The sequence below is a fragment of the Corythoichthys intestinalis genome, chromosome 7 (assembly GCF_030265065.1).
Source record: "Corythoichthys intestinalis isolate RoL2023-P3 chromosome 7, ASM3026506v1, whole genome shotgun sequence".
NCBI classification, from domain to species: Eukaryota; Metazoa; Chordata; class Actinopteri; order Syngnathiformes; family Syngnathidae; genus Corythoichthys; species Corythoichthys intestinalis.
This window is the reverse complement of record NC_080401.1, coordinates 49186353-49207860: the sequence shown is the minus strand read 5'-3', so window position 1 is coordinate 49207860 and position 21508 is coordinate 49186353. Positions and strand designations below refer to the sequence as shown.

Below are 21508 nucleotides of genomic sequence, written 5' to 3'. Positions count from 1 at the left end.
GTAAAAGATGTCACTAAATTAAAAAAAAAAAAAAAACATTAAAAAATAAATAAAAAGAATATTTACAGTATTTTCCTTTGTTATAAATATACAAAACATGAATATGAAAAATATGAGAATATTTGCTTTTAAGAGCCTCGAAAAACAGGATTCGGACAATTCTGAGGTCAACAGTATCACAAAACAATTAATCGTCTATCAAAAAAAGCTGTTGATTCATTTTATAACTGATAAGTTGTCAGTTAGCCGATTCATCATGGTAGACATAACGGCCCTTTGCAGAACATCATAACTACAATGTGTCCGATGACACAGATGAGTTTGACATCTAAGGCTTAAAGTCATGAAGTCCGCAATCAAATTTACCTTCAGCACATTCGCAGTCATATCCATTTGGTCGGTCGATACACTTGGCTCCGTTTAAACAAGGTGTACTCGAACATTCATCGATGTCGATCTGGCATGTTTCGCCACTAAAGCCTGAAAACACAACAAAATAAATGTCAGTCATTTCAACGAATAACTTGAAAGTATCTACAATTTTCCAGACACTACTAATGTGGCAACCCACCTGCTGGGCACTCGCAGACAAAGCGGTTGACCTGGTCCAGACATTTTCCCTGGTTCAGACAGGGTGAGCTGAGACACTCGTTCTCGTCGATCTCGCAGTGAGTTCCCTCAAATCCTAAATGAAACATGATCATTTTGATTGGGATAAAAAGGATGCAGAACTACTACTTTGCAAGAATGCTTCTAAAATTTCACCAAGCGTACCAGGCATGCAGATGCACGTGTAGTCGCCGATGCGATCCAAGCAAGTGCCGTCATTCTGGCAGGGGTTGGACGCGCACTCATTGACATCTTGTTCGCAACGTGGTCCAGCATACCCTCTCACGCAATTGCAGGTGAAGGAACCGTCTGTGTTTACGCATTGGCCGCCATGCTCGCAGGGGTTGCTTCCTGGGGGTGGACAAGATGGCGGATGTCTTAGCCAAGCCATTTTTAATGGCTAATAGCTAATGTTTGTGACTGACTTTCTATTAGGGCTGCAGCTATCGAATATTTTAGTAGTCGATTAATCGATGGACTACTTAGTTCGAATAATCGAGTAATCGGATAAGGAACATGAAAAACTAAAATACCTGAGCTAAGCCTCAAACGGTATATATATATATATATATATACACATACATATATTTATATACATATTAGGGCTGTCAAAATTATCGCGTTAACGGGCGTTAATTAATTTTTTAAATTAATCACGTTAAAATATTTGACGCAATTAACGCAGATGCCCCGCTCACAGAGTTTGAAATGACAGTATACATTGAAACGCTCACTTGTTGTGTTTTATGGAGTTTTGCCGCCCTCTGCTGGCGCTTGGGTGCGACTGATTTTATAGGCTTCAGCACCCATGAGCATTGAGTAAGTAATTATTGACATCAACAATGGCGGGCTACTAGTTTATTTTTTAATTGAAAATTTTACAAATTTTATTAAAACGAAAACATTAAGAGGGGTTTTTATATAAAATTTCTCTAACTTGTACAACATTTTTCTATTAAGAACTACAAGTCTTTCTATCCATGGATCGCTTTAACAGAATGTTAATAATGTTAATACCATCTTGTTGATTTATTGTTATAATAAACAAATAGTCCTTATGTACCGTATGTTGAATGTATATATCCATCTTGTGTCTTATCTTTCCATTCCAACAATAATTTACAGAAAAATATATTTTATAGATGGTTTGAATTGCGATTAATTGCGATTAATTGTCAAACGATTAAAATATTTAATCGAGTTAATTACAGCTTAAAAATTAATTAATCGCAATTAATCGCAATTCAAACCATCTATAAAATATGCCATATTTTTCTGTAAATTATTGTTGGAATGGAAAGATAAGACACAAGATGGATATATATATTCAACGTGCAGTACATAAGGACTGTATTTGTTTATTATAACAATAAATCAACAAGATGGCATTAACATTATTAACATTCTGTTAAAGCGATCCATGGATAGAAAGACTTGTAGTTCTTAAAAGATAAATTTTAGTACAAGTTATAGAAATTTTATATAAAAACCCCTCTTAATGTTTTTGTTTTAATAAAATTTGTAATTTTTTCAATCAAAAAATAAACTAGTAGCCCGCCATTGTTGATGTCAATAATTACTTACACAATGCTCATGGGTGCTGAACCCTTATAAAATCAGTCGCACCCAAGTGCCAGCAGAGGGCAGCAAAACTCCACAAAACACAATTAACAAGTGGGCATTTCACTGTACTGTCATTTAGATCTGTCTGAGCAGGGCATGTGCGTTAATTGCGTCAAATATTTTAACGTGACTAATTTAAAAAATTAATTACCGCCCGTTAATGCGTTTTTTTTTTTGTTTTTTTTTTTTAATGAGGATCTACGTACAACAAAAGAACAACTGGCTAACTTAAATAGAAAAAGGCCGCTAGCTTAAATGCTAAAAAATGCTTCTTTTTTTAATTTTATTTTTTTACAATGCTCTTAAAAAATGGTTCAAACACATATTCCCACAAAAACAACTAAATATACCTATAAACTAAATTAAGAATGCATTAAAAACATTAGCTCAAACAAAAACTTAGCTTACGTTGGTCTTAACAGGGAGCAGTTGGATTCAGCCATGTGAAAAAAGGCAGACCAGAAGGCAGTGTAGCCACCCTCATCAATAAAACTAATTGCAAACACTTTCAAAATAAACCATTAAAACGCCACTTTAATTAAACAAATACTCAAAGCAACAAAATTGAATTCGAATATTTTTTGTAATCGAATACTCGAGTTAATCGATTAATCGTTGCAGCACTACTTTCTACTGTATATTCTAGACTATAAACTGCATTTTCTCTCCCTTTGAATCTTTCAGCTTGAGCAAGGAAGCAAAAATTATTAATTTTTAAAGGCTAACTCGTGTCATGGTGAGTTTGCCACTTTCGGTTCGTTCTAGCGCGTGTGGTCCATCAAGCCTGAGTTATGCTCCTGCGTTGTGATGACGGCGAAGTGACTACGGCATCAATGAACATTCTATAGTTCTCAGACGTAAATAACAATCAAAATTCATGTTGTGTGCTAATTAGTTCTTCAGTTACAGTTCCATTTGTTTCACTAATTGCTAGTTATGGTATTTGATAACACTTTATTTGACAGTTGTGCCATAATACTGTCAATAGACAGTCATAATTATGACATGACACTGTCATGAGAATTAATGATTGCTTATAACAGATGTCATTTAGTGTTATCTGGCAAACTATCTCACTTTTGAATGGATGTAAAACATCTGAGCTGGACATAAATGGAGTTAGTGACATAATTTGCCGGATGACACTTAACTCATTTGCTCCCAAAAACGTATAAATACGTTCTATTTTTAATTGTTTCAGTGTCCCAAAGACGTCTTTAACGTTTTTTTTTTTTTTTTTTTTTAACAAGAGACATCTCCAGGTTCTGATTCAATTTAGCTCCAAAGCACCTAGCTGAAAATTCTTTTTAAAGCAATAAATCTGGCCACTGGATGGCAGTAGCGCATTTGGTAAGACTTGCAAGCAGATTCAACGGCGACGAACGGCCGGGCCGCACTGCAGGGGCGCCGGCGGAAGACGACCGAAAAGATAACAACCTAGAGGAAGCCCGGGATGCTGAGCAGAATGACAGGGACCACCAGTGCAGCAGACGATGCCGTTGAGTCCGTGCTGCTCGGCGAGCAGACCCCACAGAGACTCAAAAAATCCATCTTTATGAGACAAGCGGCGATGAGGGAAAAGTTTACCCGTCTGTCGCGGCCACAAAAGCATCATCTCTCAGTTAGTTATGTGTAAATAAATTGTTACTTTGCTATCAAAAGCTCTATTTGTCTTGTTGTTTATGTTATTTTGTAAAAGGAAAACATTATTCAGATGTTTGGGATGTAACTAAAGCAAAAAATAGCTGTGTTAAAGTCTTATGTTTGAAATGTATGCTTCCACAAAAAGCTCAATTTCTCTGTTTTTTCATCTGATATAGGAAAATTGCTCAAACTAAGTTATTTTCTAACGCTGATTTCTAAAGAATGGAAAAATATATGAACTTACTTTTTTTTCCTGCTGTAAGAATAAAGTCTAATCTTTCTTTTGGCGGGTTCCATGTTTATATAGCAATAGAACAGAATTTTCTGTGGGCCTTGCAAAATCAGTCGAAATCCAGTAAAACGGTCGGGAGCGAAGGGGTTGCACCGGTGAAAATGACTGGGAGTGAATGAGTTAATGACATCAGCCGTAAGCATTCAGTAATGCCCATGATAGTATCATGTCATAATTATGACGGTCTTATGACACCGCTGTCAAATAAAGTGTGAACTATTAACCCAAATAAATCAACAAATTAGCCGCAGTATTAAAAAGAAAAGAAAAAAGCAGCAACTTTTAGTCCGAAAATTACGGTAGGCTTAGAGTCAGGTGTGGCTTATATGTATTTAGTATTAGATTTTTTGAAAGAAAAAAAATCAACGATCAGTTAAATAACCAAATAATTGTGAATTCCATGGTAAATTGTTCTCACCGATGCTGCATTCGTTTCTATCAACATTGCAGGTGCTGCCGACGTAACCTGGCGGACAGTTGCAGTTGAACATGCCACTGATGGGATTGGTGTCACACTGGGAGCCCTCCCTGCATGGGTTGCTAATGCAGGCGTCATCAATGTGGCAAAGTAAACCTGAAGAAATGAAAGTTGAAGAAAAATGATGACTTGAGGCCTAAGCAGACAAAAACGTTGCCAGAAAATTGCCATTTGCGCACAAGTCCAAAAATACCACAGTGACATTTACAGTACGTCATGCTCACATCATCGTCATCGTTATATACAGACTAAAAGTGACAAGTTGGTCAGCTGTGTTATGATCACATGGGGCCGATTCCCATAAAGCCTGCCTTTGCCTCAGGGTAGACAGCGAGGAGACAGTAGAAAAATAAAATCGACCATATTTAGAAAATATAATTTCTTGTTAGACCTGTTCCACAAAGTCAAATAATGTTTGAAGTCAATGATCAAGTTTCAGAGCCAGTGACAGCTACTGACGTCCGGCAATCCATTTTGACTGACAGTTAAAATGGATTAGACATCTATTGCTGTCAATGCCAGCCAATGAGTTAACTCTTATGTATTTTTATATGTTTTTTTTCTTGACCACCACACTGGCACCTGAAAGAACTTGGACTGATTTATAGTATGCAGTTCGGCTTACCTGTTCATTTGTACTTTAGCTTTGACAGGTTTATCACAGAACTTTAAAAATGTAATGTCCCACCCTTCAGATTTTAAATAACCCACATAAAAAAATGCCTTTTCTGAGTAAACCTGTCTCTAAGCACATACACAACCCTTTTACCATAACTTCTTCATCACGATAGAAGAAAGCAGTGAATCACATGATACGCTAGTCTTGACATCAAAGGGTTTTCGAAAAAATGGGTGTTGCTAATTTAGGTCCATGCTTGTATTTTTCATATTTTTATCAACTAATCAGCCTTGATTTAATGTTTCACGCTACCTCATCTAACCCTGTTATGCATATGATCAGAATAGGGTAATTTTTTCTTGACTTGTTTACATAAGTAAATTTGATCTTTTGATCACTAACAACTAACTTAACAGTTAGCTTCAATTCCTGAGAAAAAAGCTAACATCCATTTTACTGTGATTTTGCCATGTTTTGTAAACAAATCATTTCATAAAACAGCTACTATTGATCTGTCAGCTGGGCTAATTAAGTCTTTGGTAGTTTATTAACTATAATTAATGAATATGCAGCGAAATAGTGAAGTGAATAGTGTGGTTTTGAAGCCTAAATGTACTCCAATTCTGGAATGACCAAACTACTGTACTTTTAACCATTTATAGGATAAGTGATAAGTATATTTGGCAATTTAAAAATAACAATCCATTATTATTACATAATTCTGTTATTTTGTTTGATAAAATTTTATTTTTTTATTTTTTATTTTTACAACATTTCTCATCATTAAATTAAGCATTTGCTAGTTACCGGTTTCAAGGTTTACCGTGGTATGAAAACATCACAGTTTCAAAACTATAAACATTTTCTGTCATGCCGTAGTACGGTATTAGCTATGTTTTATGTCTCAAAAAATGCAGCGAGAAATCGCTAAATTGGAGCAGCAGCGCTAACCTCTCCCCCTCCGGTTTTTGCTCTGTCTTGTGTCTGTCACTGTGCTTTAAAATAGACACAATGGCCGAATATTTTGAAAGTACACCTGAGCTTTTTCCCCCCTTCAAAAAAGACAAAGTATTTAGTATCGTCGTACCCTGGCTACCGAAAAGAAACATAATTTCATATTTACTAGGGCTGTCAAATTTATCGCGTTAACGGGCGGTAAATCACATTAAAATATTTAACGCGGTTAACGCATGTGCGGGACGACCCACTAATGCATTGCTGCAAACAGACTACAATGGCGCCGTTTTATGTATATTGCAAGCTAAGAGGCAGAGACAAGCAAGAAGAGTGGACTCAGGCATTCATTGGGACCGCACTATTTATTGGCATAAGCTTTGGCATCTCCTCCACAACAATTATAAATACTGTGGCGAGCGAGGTGGGGTAGAATGACAGGAGATAATCTTTTTCTTAACACCCTGTATTGAACACAACGCAGAGAAGATATACCATTTGCGGCCACCACTGACAGTCATGGTTGCCCAACTTGCCATCATGCATTTGGGCGGAACAGTAAAGTCGCTACATTGTCATTTACTGAAAGAACAACAAAAATAATATTCCTATTTCTCCCAAAAAAAAAAATTCACAAAAGGAAAAACGCTCAATGCAAAGAGAACTGGCATTCCCAATCAAAATAGCTATGCAAAATAACACTCAGACTTTGGTCAAACTCAAAAAAACAAATACACTAGATGGCAATATTTAGTCACAATATAGAAACTATCAGAGGTCTCGTATGTTGTGAAGTCAACACTCAAATGAACATAAGGTACAATGAGCCCAGAAACAACGGCGAGGGGCAAAAACGCACTAGAAAAACTTGGCTAGATCTCTTAATTAATTTAAAACTAGCCCTTGACACCTTGAGGTGTATTTCAATCACTACCTTCCACTACCTTATTTTTTGATTGAAAATTTTTTGAAATTTTATTAAAACGAAAACATACAGAGTGGTTTTAATATGAAATTACTATAACTTGCACTCACATTTATCGTCTAAGAATTACAAGTCTTTCTATCCGTGGAACCCTTTCACAGAAAGAATGTTAATAATGTTAATGCCATCTTGTGGCTTTATTGTTATCATAAACAAATACAGTACTTATGTACAGTATTTTGAATGGATATATCCGTTTTGTCTTCTTTCCATTCCAACAATAATTTACAGAAAAATATGGCATATTTTAGAGATGGTTTGAATTGCGATTAATTACGATTAATTAATTTTTAAACTGTGATTAACTCGATTAAAAATTTTAATCGTTTGACAGCCCTAATATTTACAACACCATCATCCGCCACTTTACACAAAATTTAAAGTAAGTAAACGCTGTCATGAATGTTTCCCACCAGCTATGGGAGTTCACTCCACGTCTTTTAGTGTGTCTAGCGATGGTTAAACAAATACTATAACGTAAGCTTGTTAACGAGGTAGATAACGTGGCTTGTTAGCATGCCAAGACAGCTACCTAGTTTCCTCTCTACCATTAGCCTACTTTTGTTAAGTCTTCCGCCAATGTCAACATCTGTTCAAAATAACATTTTGAAAACATAGCCTGTGGTGTTTTTTCTCTCTGGCGGCTTTTTGTGTTGAGAGAAGATGTGTGTGTGTGTGTGTGTGTGTGTGTGTGTGTGTGTGTGTGTGTGTGTGTGTGTGTGTGTGTGTGTGTGCGTGTGTGTATAATGTGTAAATAATGATATGAGTCATACACACGCGCTCTGTCGCTTGCTCTCGCTCTCCATTAATATTCAACTTATTAATGTTAATAGTAGTAGTGGAATGTGTTTTACATAAAATCAATTTGAGCATATATTATTTACGTCCAGTTCTTTTTTTTTTGTTCTTTTTGTAATGTTGTGCAACTTGAGCTATGGCTGTGGGTTTAGTCTATGTTATAGGGCTGTCCCAAACGACTAGTTTTCTCCCGATTAGTCAGCAGACTATTTTTACGATTAGTCGACTAATCTAATAATTAAAAAAAATTTTTTTTTTTAATTGTTTTTGTTTACTAATTTAGCAATGAAATCTTTGTTGACGCTTATCAATTCACAAAAAACATATTGGAACACTTAATTTATTAAAGTACACATAAACACATAAATAATAATAAATCACAAATAAACAATTAGTTCAAATGCTGATAGAATTTACTAGTGTAGCATCCCTGATTGAAAAGGTGGTCTCTTAAACTGATGGTTTACAACTTTTATTCCATCCTTGATGTAATCACACCGTAAGAGCTATGGTGCACACAAATAAAACAACACAATTAGAAATTAACAAAAACTTTTCACCTTTTTCCTTTTAAACCTTATTTATATATCAACGAATTGCCTTTACCTTAATTTATTACCTTATCATTGACAATCTCTCCCTTGAGTGCAATCACTGTATATACTGTATATATTTATGACCTTTTAACCTTATATAATTTTCTATACTATAAAATAAACCATAACATGAAATAAACCTTTCAGTTAGCATAAGGACAATACTAATAGCACTTATAGGCCCATTGTCAATGAAACATTATGATTCAGTAAGGCGACAGCACCCTCTGGTGTACAAAAAATGAAGGGAAAAAAAAAAAATTTACAAACGGTGACGGCGCTTGAGGTGTTTATTCACGGCCGACGTGCAGCCAAGCTTGGCATTGAACAGACAGGACAGAAGAGTACCCTCCGTTGTTTCTTTGAAATAAGTCAATGTTTTGGACACTCTGGTGCGCTTTTTTTGGCTTTGTGCCGCTTTCCCCGCTTGCATACAGAGCATCCGACATTCTGAACTTTCCACGCATGTAATTTTTTTTTAACCCTTCATTAACCGTCGACGGGATGTTGTGCTCGTCGACGGATTTACGTCATCGATGACGTCGACTATGTCGACTAGTCGGGACAGCTCTACTATGTTACTTCATTTAAAAAAATAGTCTATGTTCTACTTAGTTTAATTTTATTTAAAATATTTCAGTTATTTATTTTTTTGTTATTTATTCCAACATTCATGTTTATGTTCCAATTTGCAAATATGTTGTGAAAAATAAAAAAAATCCTGCTCAATGGAAAAAAAGTTTTTGTTTTTTTTTGTTAACCATACAACTCAAAATAACACATTTTAGAGCTATAATTGCAATACTGTGAAACTGCGGTATTTTTGGTTAAGGTTATCATACCGTCAAAATCTCATACCGGCACATGCCTCCATTAACTACATTAACAAATGAATAAAATATCAATAGAAACTAAATATGGTAAACTAGAAAATGCAATTCCTGGAGAAAATACGTGGGGATGCTTAATCTGCTGATCAGTAAACTCTCCTAGGTCACTTTTTATTGATTTTGGGACATTAACGGATCACTTCCGGTTGATTTTCAGCCACTTCATGCTCATTTTGGGGCATTTACGGGTCACTTCTTCTTGATCTTGGGCTACTTCCTGCCGATTTTTGGGCATTTCTAGGTCACTCCCAGTTGATTTTGAGGCATTTCAATGAGAAACTTACTGTGGTTATGGATCCCCAATAACACTCTAAAGAAGATTTATTTTTAAATTTCCTTGTATTTAAATGAGTGCCCTTTAAATGGTATGAAAACACTAAGGGGCTGTGAGATATCAATAAAACCGTTATGTGGCAAGATATAACAAATATTAATAAAGTTAACACAAAAAAAAAATCATATTCATGAGCAATTATCGAAAATAGATAGAAAATTACGAAAATTTCCCAAAGTATTCCGGAAACAGCCGAATGGGGCGGAGACGTCATAACAAAGAAACAAAAGGTCAAGGCAGGTGCCATCGTTGTTTATTGACGAGAGAGTTGCGTTCGTGTTTTATCAAAAAATCGCTAAAATGGTTCAAACCTGTCATGCTATGTGGTTTACAAATAGCCATTTGTTGCAATGTAGTACCCATAAGTTCCCGAACGCAAGAAAAAGAGCTGGACTACGCAGAAATGAGTAAAGTTCGTCAGTGCTAAGAGGGCTAATTTTGCAGACCCAGCCTCTGGCACGATTTTGTGTGGTGCGCATTTTACACCTGAAAGCTATACGAACTATGGACAAATGAAATCAGGTTTCGCTTAGAAATTGCTGCTGAAAGCAGATGCGGTGCCCACCTTCACGCGCAGCCACCTAAATGTCCCCAGATAACAAGAAAGAAGACGATGACTGGCTCTGATGAGACCACCCCACCACCCCAGGCAAAGCAAAGGAGGGAAATGGCCAGAGTGAGTACTCTTTTATAATAAAAAACATACCACGCATTGGATATAGGACTGGACACATGTATAAATTATCGCTCGTAAAATATATAGAACAAATCCTCTAATCCCATTCATATTTGTGTCGGGTGGCAGAGCGAAAACCGATGATAGCACATTAAATGATAATTATTCTATATATTATTTTATTTTGCGGTCACGGTGTATCAGCTTCACAAAAAGAAATGCAAAACAAACCATTCGGTGTTTCTGTTGCCGCCGGTGTTTCATCAGTGTGACTGCTCCCCTCAATGATCCTTTCATTAGGATGCATTGGCTTTCGTTTGGGCTCAAACTGATAACCCAAAACACCAAAGAAAGGTTCATAACTCTCCTCATCACCATTAGAAGAATGTTCGTTACGTCGGATTCGTCGCTGCAACTAGAAACAAAATTGTCCGCCATCATCGCCACCATTCAGTACTAAGCACTGAGCCGGTTGTTTCCTTATAGTGACGTCACGCACACAATATGCTAGATTTCCGGCATCTCGGGGGCGGGTCGTTTTAGCTTGACAATCGACCTAATTTCTATCATTTTCTTGGTGTTGCGATGTGTGTAATTACACGAAGTGGCATGATATGAATTCAAAAGGCATGCGTTGATGGATAAATGATGGAATATTAGCATTTCCCCAGGTGTTGTCATACCCTTTAAAGGGTTAAACAGATCCTTTGCGACCGTCTCACCTGTTTTCCCATGGGGGCAGCGGCAAATGAAAGAGGCGACCCTATCAATGCAAGTCGAGCCTTGTGTACAAGCTGCGGTCGTACAGTCGTCGATATTTTCCGAGCAGTCGGGTCCGCTCCAGCCGTTGACGCACACGCATACGTAGCCGCCGGCCAGGTTGTTGCAGGTGCCGCCGTTCTGGCAGGTGTTGGGCTGGAGACGACATTCGTCCACGTCTTCTGTGCAGTGCTGACCTGTGAATGGGACATTATTTCATAGTGGATTACAAGAGATGAATTGAAGTTGTTCCCACCAGTGTACAAAATATCACAGCAGCATTCAAACGCAGTCATTCTAGCTTACCAGTCCACTCTGGAGGACACTGACAGTTGTAAGTGTTGACGCCGTCCATACAAGTGCCACCGTTTTCGCACTGATGACCTGGGCAGTCGTCGATGTTGTTCTCGCAGTTGGTGCCATTGAATCCTGGCAATAATGAATGATTTGCGTTAATTCAACAAAGTTGCTAACCATTAGAATAGTATTCAAAGAGTATATGTTGTAGTCAAATTTATATTAATAACACCTACTAGATGGAAATAGATCCATCTTGACTGGGAAAAACTGCCAGCCCTCCCAGTTTTAGCTTAACAAAGGACCACAATTTTCGTCAATCGTCTGATCTCGATTCTTTTCACGATCATGATTTGTTTTGACTAGTTTTTGTACTTTTTTTTTTAAACCGGTAGTTTTTAGAATCTTTTTAAGAAAATGTTTCAGAGGTGTTACTGTGTGTGAATTGTTTCAAGCGTTAAATAAGGTGAATTGATGCTAATTTTTATTCATTAAGCTACCAGGTGTTCGAAAAACGCTAAAACCTTCAACATTGCACATTTCATTTGGCAATCTGTCAAACAATAGTCTACTTGCATCTCTACTAGACATGTGACAATTACCGATTGTGCTAAACCATGGCTGGAGGAGGTGAAACTCCTAAACTTTTCCCCCCTTTAAATAATACAAAATCGCTGGTATGGGAATACGTCGGCTGCAGAAAAGTTACATATGGCCGTGGCTCAGAGAAGGAAGGGGTAACCAATAAAACATGTTTGCGGTGGGCGGTTGCCGAGGAGGCAATACCTCCAATAGGATTTCGCATTTATACAAAATTAAAAGTTAATAAACACAGTCATAAACGTTTTCCATCTTCTACAAGAGTTAACTCCAGCGTGTTTAGTGTGTCTAGCAGTGGTAAAGCATTTTTTTTCCTCTCGGCAACTGTCTGTGATGAGAAAGACTGTGTATAAAGTAGGGGTGTAACGGAACACAAAAATCTCGATTTGGTACGTACCTCGGTTTTGAGGTCACGTTTCGGTTCATTTTCGGTACAGTAAGAAAACAAAATGCAAAATATAAATGTGCTAGTTGTTTATTACATACCTTTGTGCTTTCAACAATAGGAACATTAGCCTATACAAAGCTAGAATTATGCTCAAAAAGTAGCGGATATTGAAAGATAATCCAACAACAATTTGCCTTTCAGACCCCGCGTATTGGTCAGCTTTCTTTCTGAAAGAAAGAAGAAAAAAGAAGTCCTGTGCTAAAGAGAAAAGAAATCTCAATGACCAAGATTTTAACATGTATTTTACAAATGAAATGCCTCAATGAATCTTTTTTTTTTGTCCTTATGAACGGTTTTCAAAAGCTTTATTGGTGGATTTTCTCAAGTTAAAGCGCCACACAGAAATTAATAAATTTAATTGTGTAAGCAGGATCTGTGTATTATTATTGTTATTTAATTACAGGTGTTTTAGCTCATTTCATTTTATTTAAAGGGGCTATTATTTATTTTATTATGTGTTTATATTTTATAAATGTGATGTAGTATTCATTTATATTGTATATTTTATGTTGTATAACTTTAGTTCCTATGTGAATATTAGTTCCTACTTGTTTTGTTGTGGTAGGAGGGTTTTGTATTGAACACGGGGCAGTGTTGGTTATTATTATAGCAGAGAAGACAGCAGTAAATCAACATAGACAAGTCAACTGTGCGCCGATCTACCACTCAAGAGATCTGATGGACTCAAAAAGTGGGTTACAATTAGGCCTGAACGATATATCGTTTAAACATCGCCATCGCGATGTGCGCATGTGCAATAGTCCCATCGCAAGGACGTGCGATAGTTTTTTAATTTCATTTTTTTTAATCCACAAACGTTTGTTTTGAGGAAGGAGAGGGGAAAAAAAGCGCACAGCTTCTCTTTCTCTCCAGCAAGTCATCGGCTCCTCCCCCTCCCCCTGCAACAGCGGAGTGGAAGGAGGAGGGGCCGAACAGCAGAGCGGAGGGAGGAGGGCCCGTTCTCAAAGTGAAAGCAAGCAATCAACACGTTGGAGGAGCAAGGAAGACTGTATCCAAAAGGAGTTTTGGAAGTATTTTGGCAAGAACAAGACTATAAGGGACAAAAAACAGCCCTGTCGACAGTGCCTCGCCATGGTTGCCTCAACAAGAAGTAATCTGTCAAACATGTGGGACCATTTAAAACGCAGGTATCTATGCATTCCTGCTACGAGCTCCCCATCAGAGGCTTTTTAGCACAGGTGGGAACATTGTTACGTGCCAACGTTATTGTCTCAAGCCTGCTATAGTGGATAAACTAATAGTCTTGGCCAAAAACCTATGAGACCCAGTTGAGAATTGCTGAGCAAGGAAGGTGGACGATATGCAGACAAATACATAACACAGCTGAAGGAATGTCTTTTCTTCTTTTAATGTGACAGCTATCAGGAAGGCAGGAAATTTGGGAGTTAAAATGGTTCTGTTATTCATCACAGTTATTTGCAGTTATTCAGTTCAATTATTTACAAGTTCAATTGAGTTTGTTTCTTTTATATTTAAATTTATTGTAAACCGTATTTTTCAAATAACTATATATAGTACAGCTGCACATAAAGTTTTGATACTTAATATTTTTGTTGAAATATTTTTACAACTTTGTTGCCGTTTTGCAGTTTTATATTGTTATATTTTGTGTAAACAACTCAGGGGACTAATGCACTTGCACTTTTATTAGTCAGATTTAATATTTAAGTTCAAATATGTTGACAACTTTGTTGTTTAACTGAGGTTTTTATGTATTGTTATAGTTTGTGAACTCTTTTGTCATATTTAATATTTTTGTTCAAATATGTTGACAACTTTGTTGTTTTACTGAGGTTTTTATTTATTGTTATAGTTTGTGAACAACTCTTTTATTTGTCATATTTAATATTTTTGTTCAAATATGTTGACAACTTTGTTGTTATTTTACAGAAGTTTTTATTTGTTATATTTTGTCAAAAACTAAGGGGACTAATGCACCTGCTCTTTTATTTATCATTTAATGTATTTGCTGCTGTTGAAGTGTAAAATATTGTATTCAATAAATGATCTATTTTGTGCAGACATGACTTCCTGGATACCTTCATACAGAAATCTTCATCATTAACAAATTAAACGGTATTATATGAATACACTGTGGTCACGGTGTGTTATGTAAAGTATTTCCAAACACCTATTCAAGTCATTTAGTGAAAATTTATTTAAAAAAGATAGATCTTTTTTTTTTTTAATATCGCAATATAATATCGCAATATATTGCAAACCTAAAAAAAATCGCGACAATAGTTTTTTCCAATATCGTTCAGGCCTAGTTACAATTGCATATTAGTTTGAAAATCGACCGAATCCACCGCATTTTTACACGAGTGACTTCCAGTCTGCCCAATCCTAGCTACCGGTAGTAGTATTGACGCAGGACGGTCGCGTCTCGCGTCAAATAATAAACTCCTCCGTTCTTTTCGCGTGCGTCGTGTTGAGCCGCTTCTGGGACGCGTCTAACACGCGGCTGCACTGCGACTGGTGTGCATTGGCTGATTGACTTTAACGCCCGCGTTTCACTGCGTTCTCGCGGCGGCCACGTTGTCATGCCGTTGACGTTTCTGGGTTATACTGTCGTACCGTGTTGGTCCTCAGAGAACACGGAGTAAATATAATCTACACAAAGAAACTGTAACCCGATCGACACACAGCCTCGAAAAGTAAGGGTTACATTACGTCAGAAACTCGTTCGGTACGCCTTCATTCCGAACCGAGTATCACGTACCGAAACGGTTCAATACAAATGCATGTACCGTTACACCCTTAGTATAAAGTAAACACAATGTGAGTCATAGACACGTGCTCTTATGGAAAAAAATATCAATTATTTTGGTTCTGATGGTAATAATGCTGAGCTTTGGCTGGGGGTTTAGGCTCAACAAAAGAACTGCATTTATTTTAATTTTATTTAGAAAATGTAAACATTATATTTACGTTAAAATTTGCAAATATGTTTTGAAAAATAAAAATCCTGTTCAATGGGGAAAGGTTTTCTCTTAATTTTTTTTTTACCAAGATATCTCAAAGTAACACATTTTAGAGCTGTAATTGCAATACCATGATACCGTGATATTTTAGCTTGAGGTTATCATACCGTCAGAATCTCATACCGGCACATGCCTAATCTCTATATCTCTGTATTTGTTCGATTAAATATGTCAGGGCTGATCACCGAGACCGACCTATTTTTTTTTTCGATCTACAAACTCAAGCTTAAAATCTCTCAGCTCAACTTCAGACATTGACGATGTTAACTCATTTGCTGCCATTGACAGGATCTGCCAATCCTCCTTCATGTTGTTCATGAAGTAATAGCACAAAAAAGATCAGAGTAGCATTCCACACATTTTCAGACAGCACATCACACATGTAGACACATAAAAGAATGACACGCCATTGCTTTAAATAGAAATCAATCGTGGTATAACAATGTGCTCCGTTGTCTGAAAACTACTACAGGAGAGACATTTTTTCAGCCACAGACACAGACGCGTTAATCGGAGGCTGAGATGCCGCTTATGTAGACAACTGTCTCGTGTACATAAGAATTATGACATGACCTGATAGTGTAGAAATAGCAGCCATGTGTGTTTGTAGCATCTACTCGCTAACTGTAGCGGAGTGACAGGACAGTGTGTTTAATACAAAACAGTCAGGAGTACCTGACTGTTTGCACCTTAAACAATGCAAAGAAACATCTTCTCTTAAAAGTAGTCAAGTTCCGGTCAGGGGTGATCAGATAAGCCAAATACTTAAGATTTTTTTAAAGGCTACGTAGAACTTTACTTATGTGCAGTACTGAAGTGTGTGTCAGCTTTTTAAAAACAAAAATGCATTTCAGTGCATTTTCTGTATTACCTGGAAGACAGTGGCATGAGTAGCTGGTTTCAGAGTTCTGATGGCAAGTGCCTCCGTTTAGGCAAGGTGATGGCGAACAGGGGACGTAAGAGCTCTCGCAGTGTCGACCCGTGAACCCAGCACTGCACAGACACCTGCAGAAGTAAATCCCCATTAGTGGCATAATCGCTATTTAGACATTTCTCATCAACTCCTGATTCGAAAACCTGATTCGTTCTCTATCTGACTTCACGTATAAGTGACCTTATGTTGAACACCAGTTGTTTTGTTTCAAGCATAAGACCAAAGTTTGACCAGATTGAAGTCTGTGATTTGATTGTAATCGCTTTTGTGGGTGGAAGTGCTTTGAAACATTTTTGCTTCTGCACACATACTTACAGTACCAATGGCCAAACAAGGTATAGACTAGAGCACTGTATTTTCCGCACTATAAGGCGCATTTAAGCCATCAATTTTCTCAAAAGCCGACAACGTGCCTTATTATCCAATGCGCCTACTACAGTGCCCTCCATAATTATTGGCACCCCTGCAAAAGATGTGTTTTTTTTTAGCTTCTAATATTTTTTTTAATTCAAATAATATGGAACCTTAATGGAAAAAAAGAGAAAAATCCAACCTTCAATACAAGTGCATTCATTCAGTGGGAAAAAATCCCACATAAAGAAAAAATTATTTGACATCAAATAATGTGAGTCACAATTATTAGCACCCCTGGTGTTAATACTTTGTACAATCCCCTTTTGCCAACAAAACAAGGTCTGGGGACTGAGATGGCCATGGGAGGAGGTTGATTTTGTCACACAAAAATACACACGATCCCAGGCTTCAACTGGGACCGTGTGCTTTGGTCAGATGAGACCAAGATTGAGCTTTTTGGCAACAAACACTCAAAGTGGGTCTGGCGTGCCACGAAAGATGCGCATGCTGAAAAGCACCTCACACCCACTGTGAAGTATGGGGGTGGGTCAGTGACGCTGTGGGGCTGTTTCGCATCCAAAGGCCCTGGGAACCTTGTTAGGGTGCATGGCATCATGAATGCTTTGAAATACCAAGACATTTTAAATCAAAATCTGTTGTCCTCTGCCCGAAAGCTGAAGATGGGTCGTCACTGGGTCTTTCAGCAAGACAATGACCCGAAACATATGGCCAAATCTACACAGAAGTGGTTCACCAGACACAAAATCAAGCTCCTCCCATGGCCATCTTAGTCCCCAGACCTTGTTTTGCTGGCAAAATGGGGTTGTACAATGTATTAACACCAGGGGTGCTAATAATTTTGACACACATTATTTGATGTCAAATATTTTTTTTCTTTATGGGGGATTTTTCCCCCACTGAATGAATGCACTTGCATTGAAGGTTGAATTTTTCTCTTTTTTTCCGTTGAGGTCCCATATTATTTGAATTAAAAAATATATATATTAGAAGCTAAAAACCACATCTTATTCAGGGGTGCCAATAATTATGGAGGGCACCGTATATGGATCAATATTTGTTTATCATGGCATGACATTCCCATTAGCGCAGCTCTATCTAGTGAAAGCATTACAACCAACCACAACTACTATACTACGACTACAACTACTACTACTACTGCGCCTTATAATGCGGTGCGCCCTAAATATTTATATGGAGAAAAACACAGACAAGGCTGAAAAAGCAGTTTCTGCTCTTGCACCCCTCTTTAAAATAAACTGCTGTATCTTAAGCCAAAAGAACTGTTGTGTTTGATAGAACAATATGTCTATATGCTGCCATAGCAGTTTCATGGTGCATTAAGCCCTCAAACTATTTTTAATTTGTCCGTTTTATCCTGGAAACCCCCGTTTACAGACAAAGCGCAAACGCTTTTGTTTGTTTCAACCCAACCATAAAAAGAATTATATTATTCAAAATGTCTACCACTTTTAGCCTACAATCAATAATAAAAAATAAATTACGTCACAATGAAAAAAATACTGTCTGTAAATAGGTCACGGATATCTAACTCTTAACTATCGCTTAATTGTATTTTTTTGGTTCCTGTCACATTCTCCCCAGTATTTTAGATGATAAATAATCGATCCAAACAAAGAAAAACAAAGACTCGTATGGTCTGAGCACTAACAGGCTGAAGCCCCACCTCTTCAATCTCTGCAGCAATGCTGGCAGCACTCCTGTGACGAGTCACATGACATTTTGGTGGGAAAATGACAAGCAGCACTCAATTTGGACATTTAGGGATGTACGTTTTTTTCAAAGGGGTGTACTCACTTTTGTTGCCAGGGGTTTAGATATTAATGGCTATATTTTGAGTTATTTTGAGGGGAAAATACTTAACTCTATTATATAAACTGCACACAGACTATCGTAATTTCCCGAATATAATGCGCACTTTTTTTCCCCCAAAATCAACTTGTAAAATCATGATGCGCATTATAAACGGGTGCATGGATGGAGACACGAATATATATATATATTACATACGTATATATATAAACCAATTTTTTTTTTTTTTTTTTTTTTAATTGACACGGCCACGTTGTGTTGAAGAAACGAATGCGGCGACCCGTTGCCGATCATTACGGTACGTGACGTCGCCATTTTGTTTCGGTAATACTTCACTCTAATCGGCCGAATGATTTCGTCTGTGTTAAATTTTGCTTTTTTCACTCTTCATAAAGCACAGAATTTAGTTTCTTGAACTCGTTTGAGTCAACGTTTATTGCAGCTCCGCAACTCGGACCATAACAAACGTAAGTACACAGACTTCCTGTGTCCGTCAACTATATCTGTCCCTCGGGAAACTCAAACCCAAATAACAACAGTTCCTATTGTTACTGTTGTGTTGACAGCGATGAGCTCTCACGGATTTCCGACTTACGTTCTCACTTTCATTTTACCGTATCAATCCATGGAAGAAACATTTATTCATCATGATGAAACGAGCAAGTTATACAGCAGCCTTTAAAAGAAAAGTCCCATCTGTTTTGTTTTCTCCTAGATTCTGGTAAGTTGGAGAAGTTGTCAAATCATATTATTATCGTAAATATTGTCAGTTTATGATAATGTTTTGAACTACCAATGTGCTATGCTTGTGCTGTGTTTCACCAGTCAGTAAAATGACATTTCTGTATATGTACACAAGCTCTGTTTTCTTGTATTCTTCTATTTATTGGTGCTAAATTAGGGTGTGCGTTATAAAAGGGTACAATAATTTCCCCTAGATTTTACAAGTAAATTTGGGGTGCGCATTATACACAGGTGCGCCTTATATTCGGGAAATTACGGTACTTTTCACGTTTCAAAGTGTCATTTTGTCAGTGTTGTCCCAAGAAAAGATATACCTAAATATCTGCAGAAATGCGAGGGGTGTACTCACTTTTGTGATACACTGTACTACCATTGACCTAATAGACCTACTATTATCGAAATACTACTATTTACTACATATACAACAACTCTGTGCTTAACATTTTAGCTGGAAATGTGGATTAAATGAAGAGTGGAAAAAAAACTACAGAACCTTTAAAAAAAATGTGAATTAAAAAAAATTAAGAATATCATGGAAAAGCTCAATTATTTCTAAAATAAAAAAGTTTCCATGATATTGAATTGTTTAGGAAATGGTCTAATTTTTTTCATTCATGTTTCCAGTAGGTTCAAATATGTAGACAGTCAAATAGATTGTTACCTGTAGGAGCCTGGGGTGTTGACACACACTCCTTCGTTCTGACATTTTGAGGGCGCGGCTATGCATTCGTTGGTGTCATTGAGGCAGCGGGGACCGGTGTAGCCAGGTGGGCATGAGCAGATGTAGGTACCACCTGGCAGAGCGCGGCACGATCCACCATTGGCGCAGGGGCTTGACAGGCAGCTGTCTTCATACTCACAACGTGGTCCTAGTAATTGAAAGTGTGATATAACGTCATTTTTTGGTTGGCCATTTTGTTAACAACATTGTGACGCCAGCGATTCAAATTTCCACACAAATTCACAAAGTAGAAATACGAGACTTGAAACCAAGAAGGGTTTCTCTTACCTGTCCATCCTCGGGCGCATTTACAAGTGTATTTGTCGAGGGACAGCAAGGTGCATTTGCCTTGGTTGGCGCAGGGGTTTTTGGGGTAGCACGTGGAGTTCTGTGGAATCTGGCAGTGCTCTCCGATAAAGCCGAGAGGGCAGGTGCAGGTGGGTACGCTGACTAGCATGCCCACGGAGCAGTTCCCATCGTTCTGACAGAAGTTAGGATAACAGGGGTCCTTGTATTGGCAGTATTCCCCGAGGAAGCCCGGTGCGCATCTGGACAGAAATACGAAGAAAAATATGTATGCTTGTTTTTTTTGGTTTTTTTTTTTAAAGTATTTTGTACAGTGAAATGCTCCAGATGTACAAAACATGACACCTCTTTTTTTGTTTAGCATAGAGAAGGGGTGTTCAACTCATCTTTGTCACAGGCCGTATCATAGTTATAATTTCCTTCGGAGGACCATTGATTAGTTGCCTTGATTAATCCACGAATTAACAACTAATGCATTATCAAATGCATCGACAAGTTTTCTTAGTCAATGAATAGTTTAGAGCAGTGCTTCTCAATTATTTTCTGTTACGCCCCCCCAAGGAAGACGTAAATGTTTCGCGCCCCCCCAAACTCGCCAAACCGCCACTGTAAATTGTATCATTTTAGAGCAGTCCCGACTAGTCGACATAGTCGACGTCATCGATGACGTAAATCCGTCGACGAGCACAACATCCCGTCGACGGTTAATGAAGGGTTAAAAAAATATATGCGTGGAAAGTTCAGAATGTCGGATGCTCTGTATGCAAGCGGGGAAAGCGGCACAAAGCCAAAAAAAGCGCACCAGATTGTCCAAAACATTGACTTATTTCAAAGAAACAAAGGAGGGTACACTCTTCTGTCCTGTCTCTTCAATGCCAAGCTTGGTTGCACGTCGACCTTGAATAGACCCTAAAATTTCATACCAATGTTATGTTTTATTTTTTATGAGAAAATAAATAAGGCTTACTATATGACCGTCATTTTGTTGGAT

General features: G+C 37.5%; 1 protein-coding gene across 1 annotated transcript in view; it reads right to left on the bottom strand.

Moving 5' to 3' along the window:
• Positions 1-21508, bottom strand: part of notch2 (notch receptor 2) — a 158279-nt gene that overhangs the window by 59294 nt on the left and 77477 nt on the right. The window contains exons 3-11 of the mRNA XM_057840208.1: positions 20500-20759; positions 20152-20359; positions 16479-16612; positions 11564-11686; positions 11221-11454; positions 4587-4742; positions 775-960; positions 572-685; positions 367-480 (exon numbers count right to left, since the gene is read on the bottom strand). Coding sequence (XP_057696191.1) covers positions 367-480; positions 572-685; positions 775-960; positions 4587-4742; positions 11221-11454; positions 11564-11686; positions 16479-16612; positions 20152-20359; positions 20500-20759 — 1529 coding nt within the window. The remainder of the gene's footprint in view (positions 1-366; positions 481-571; positions 686-774; positions 961-4586; positions 4743-11220; positions 11455-11563; positions 11687-16478; positions 16613-20151; positions 20360-20499; positions 20760-21508) is intronic.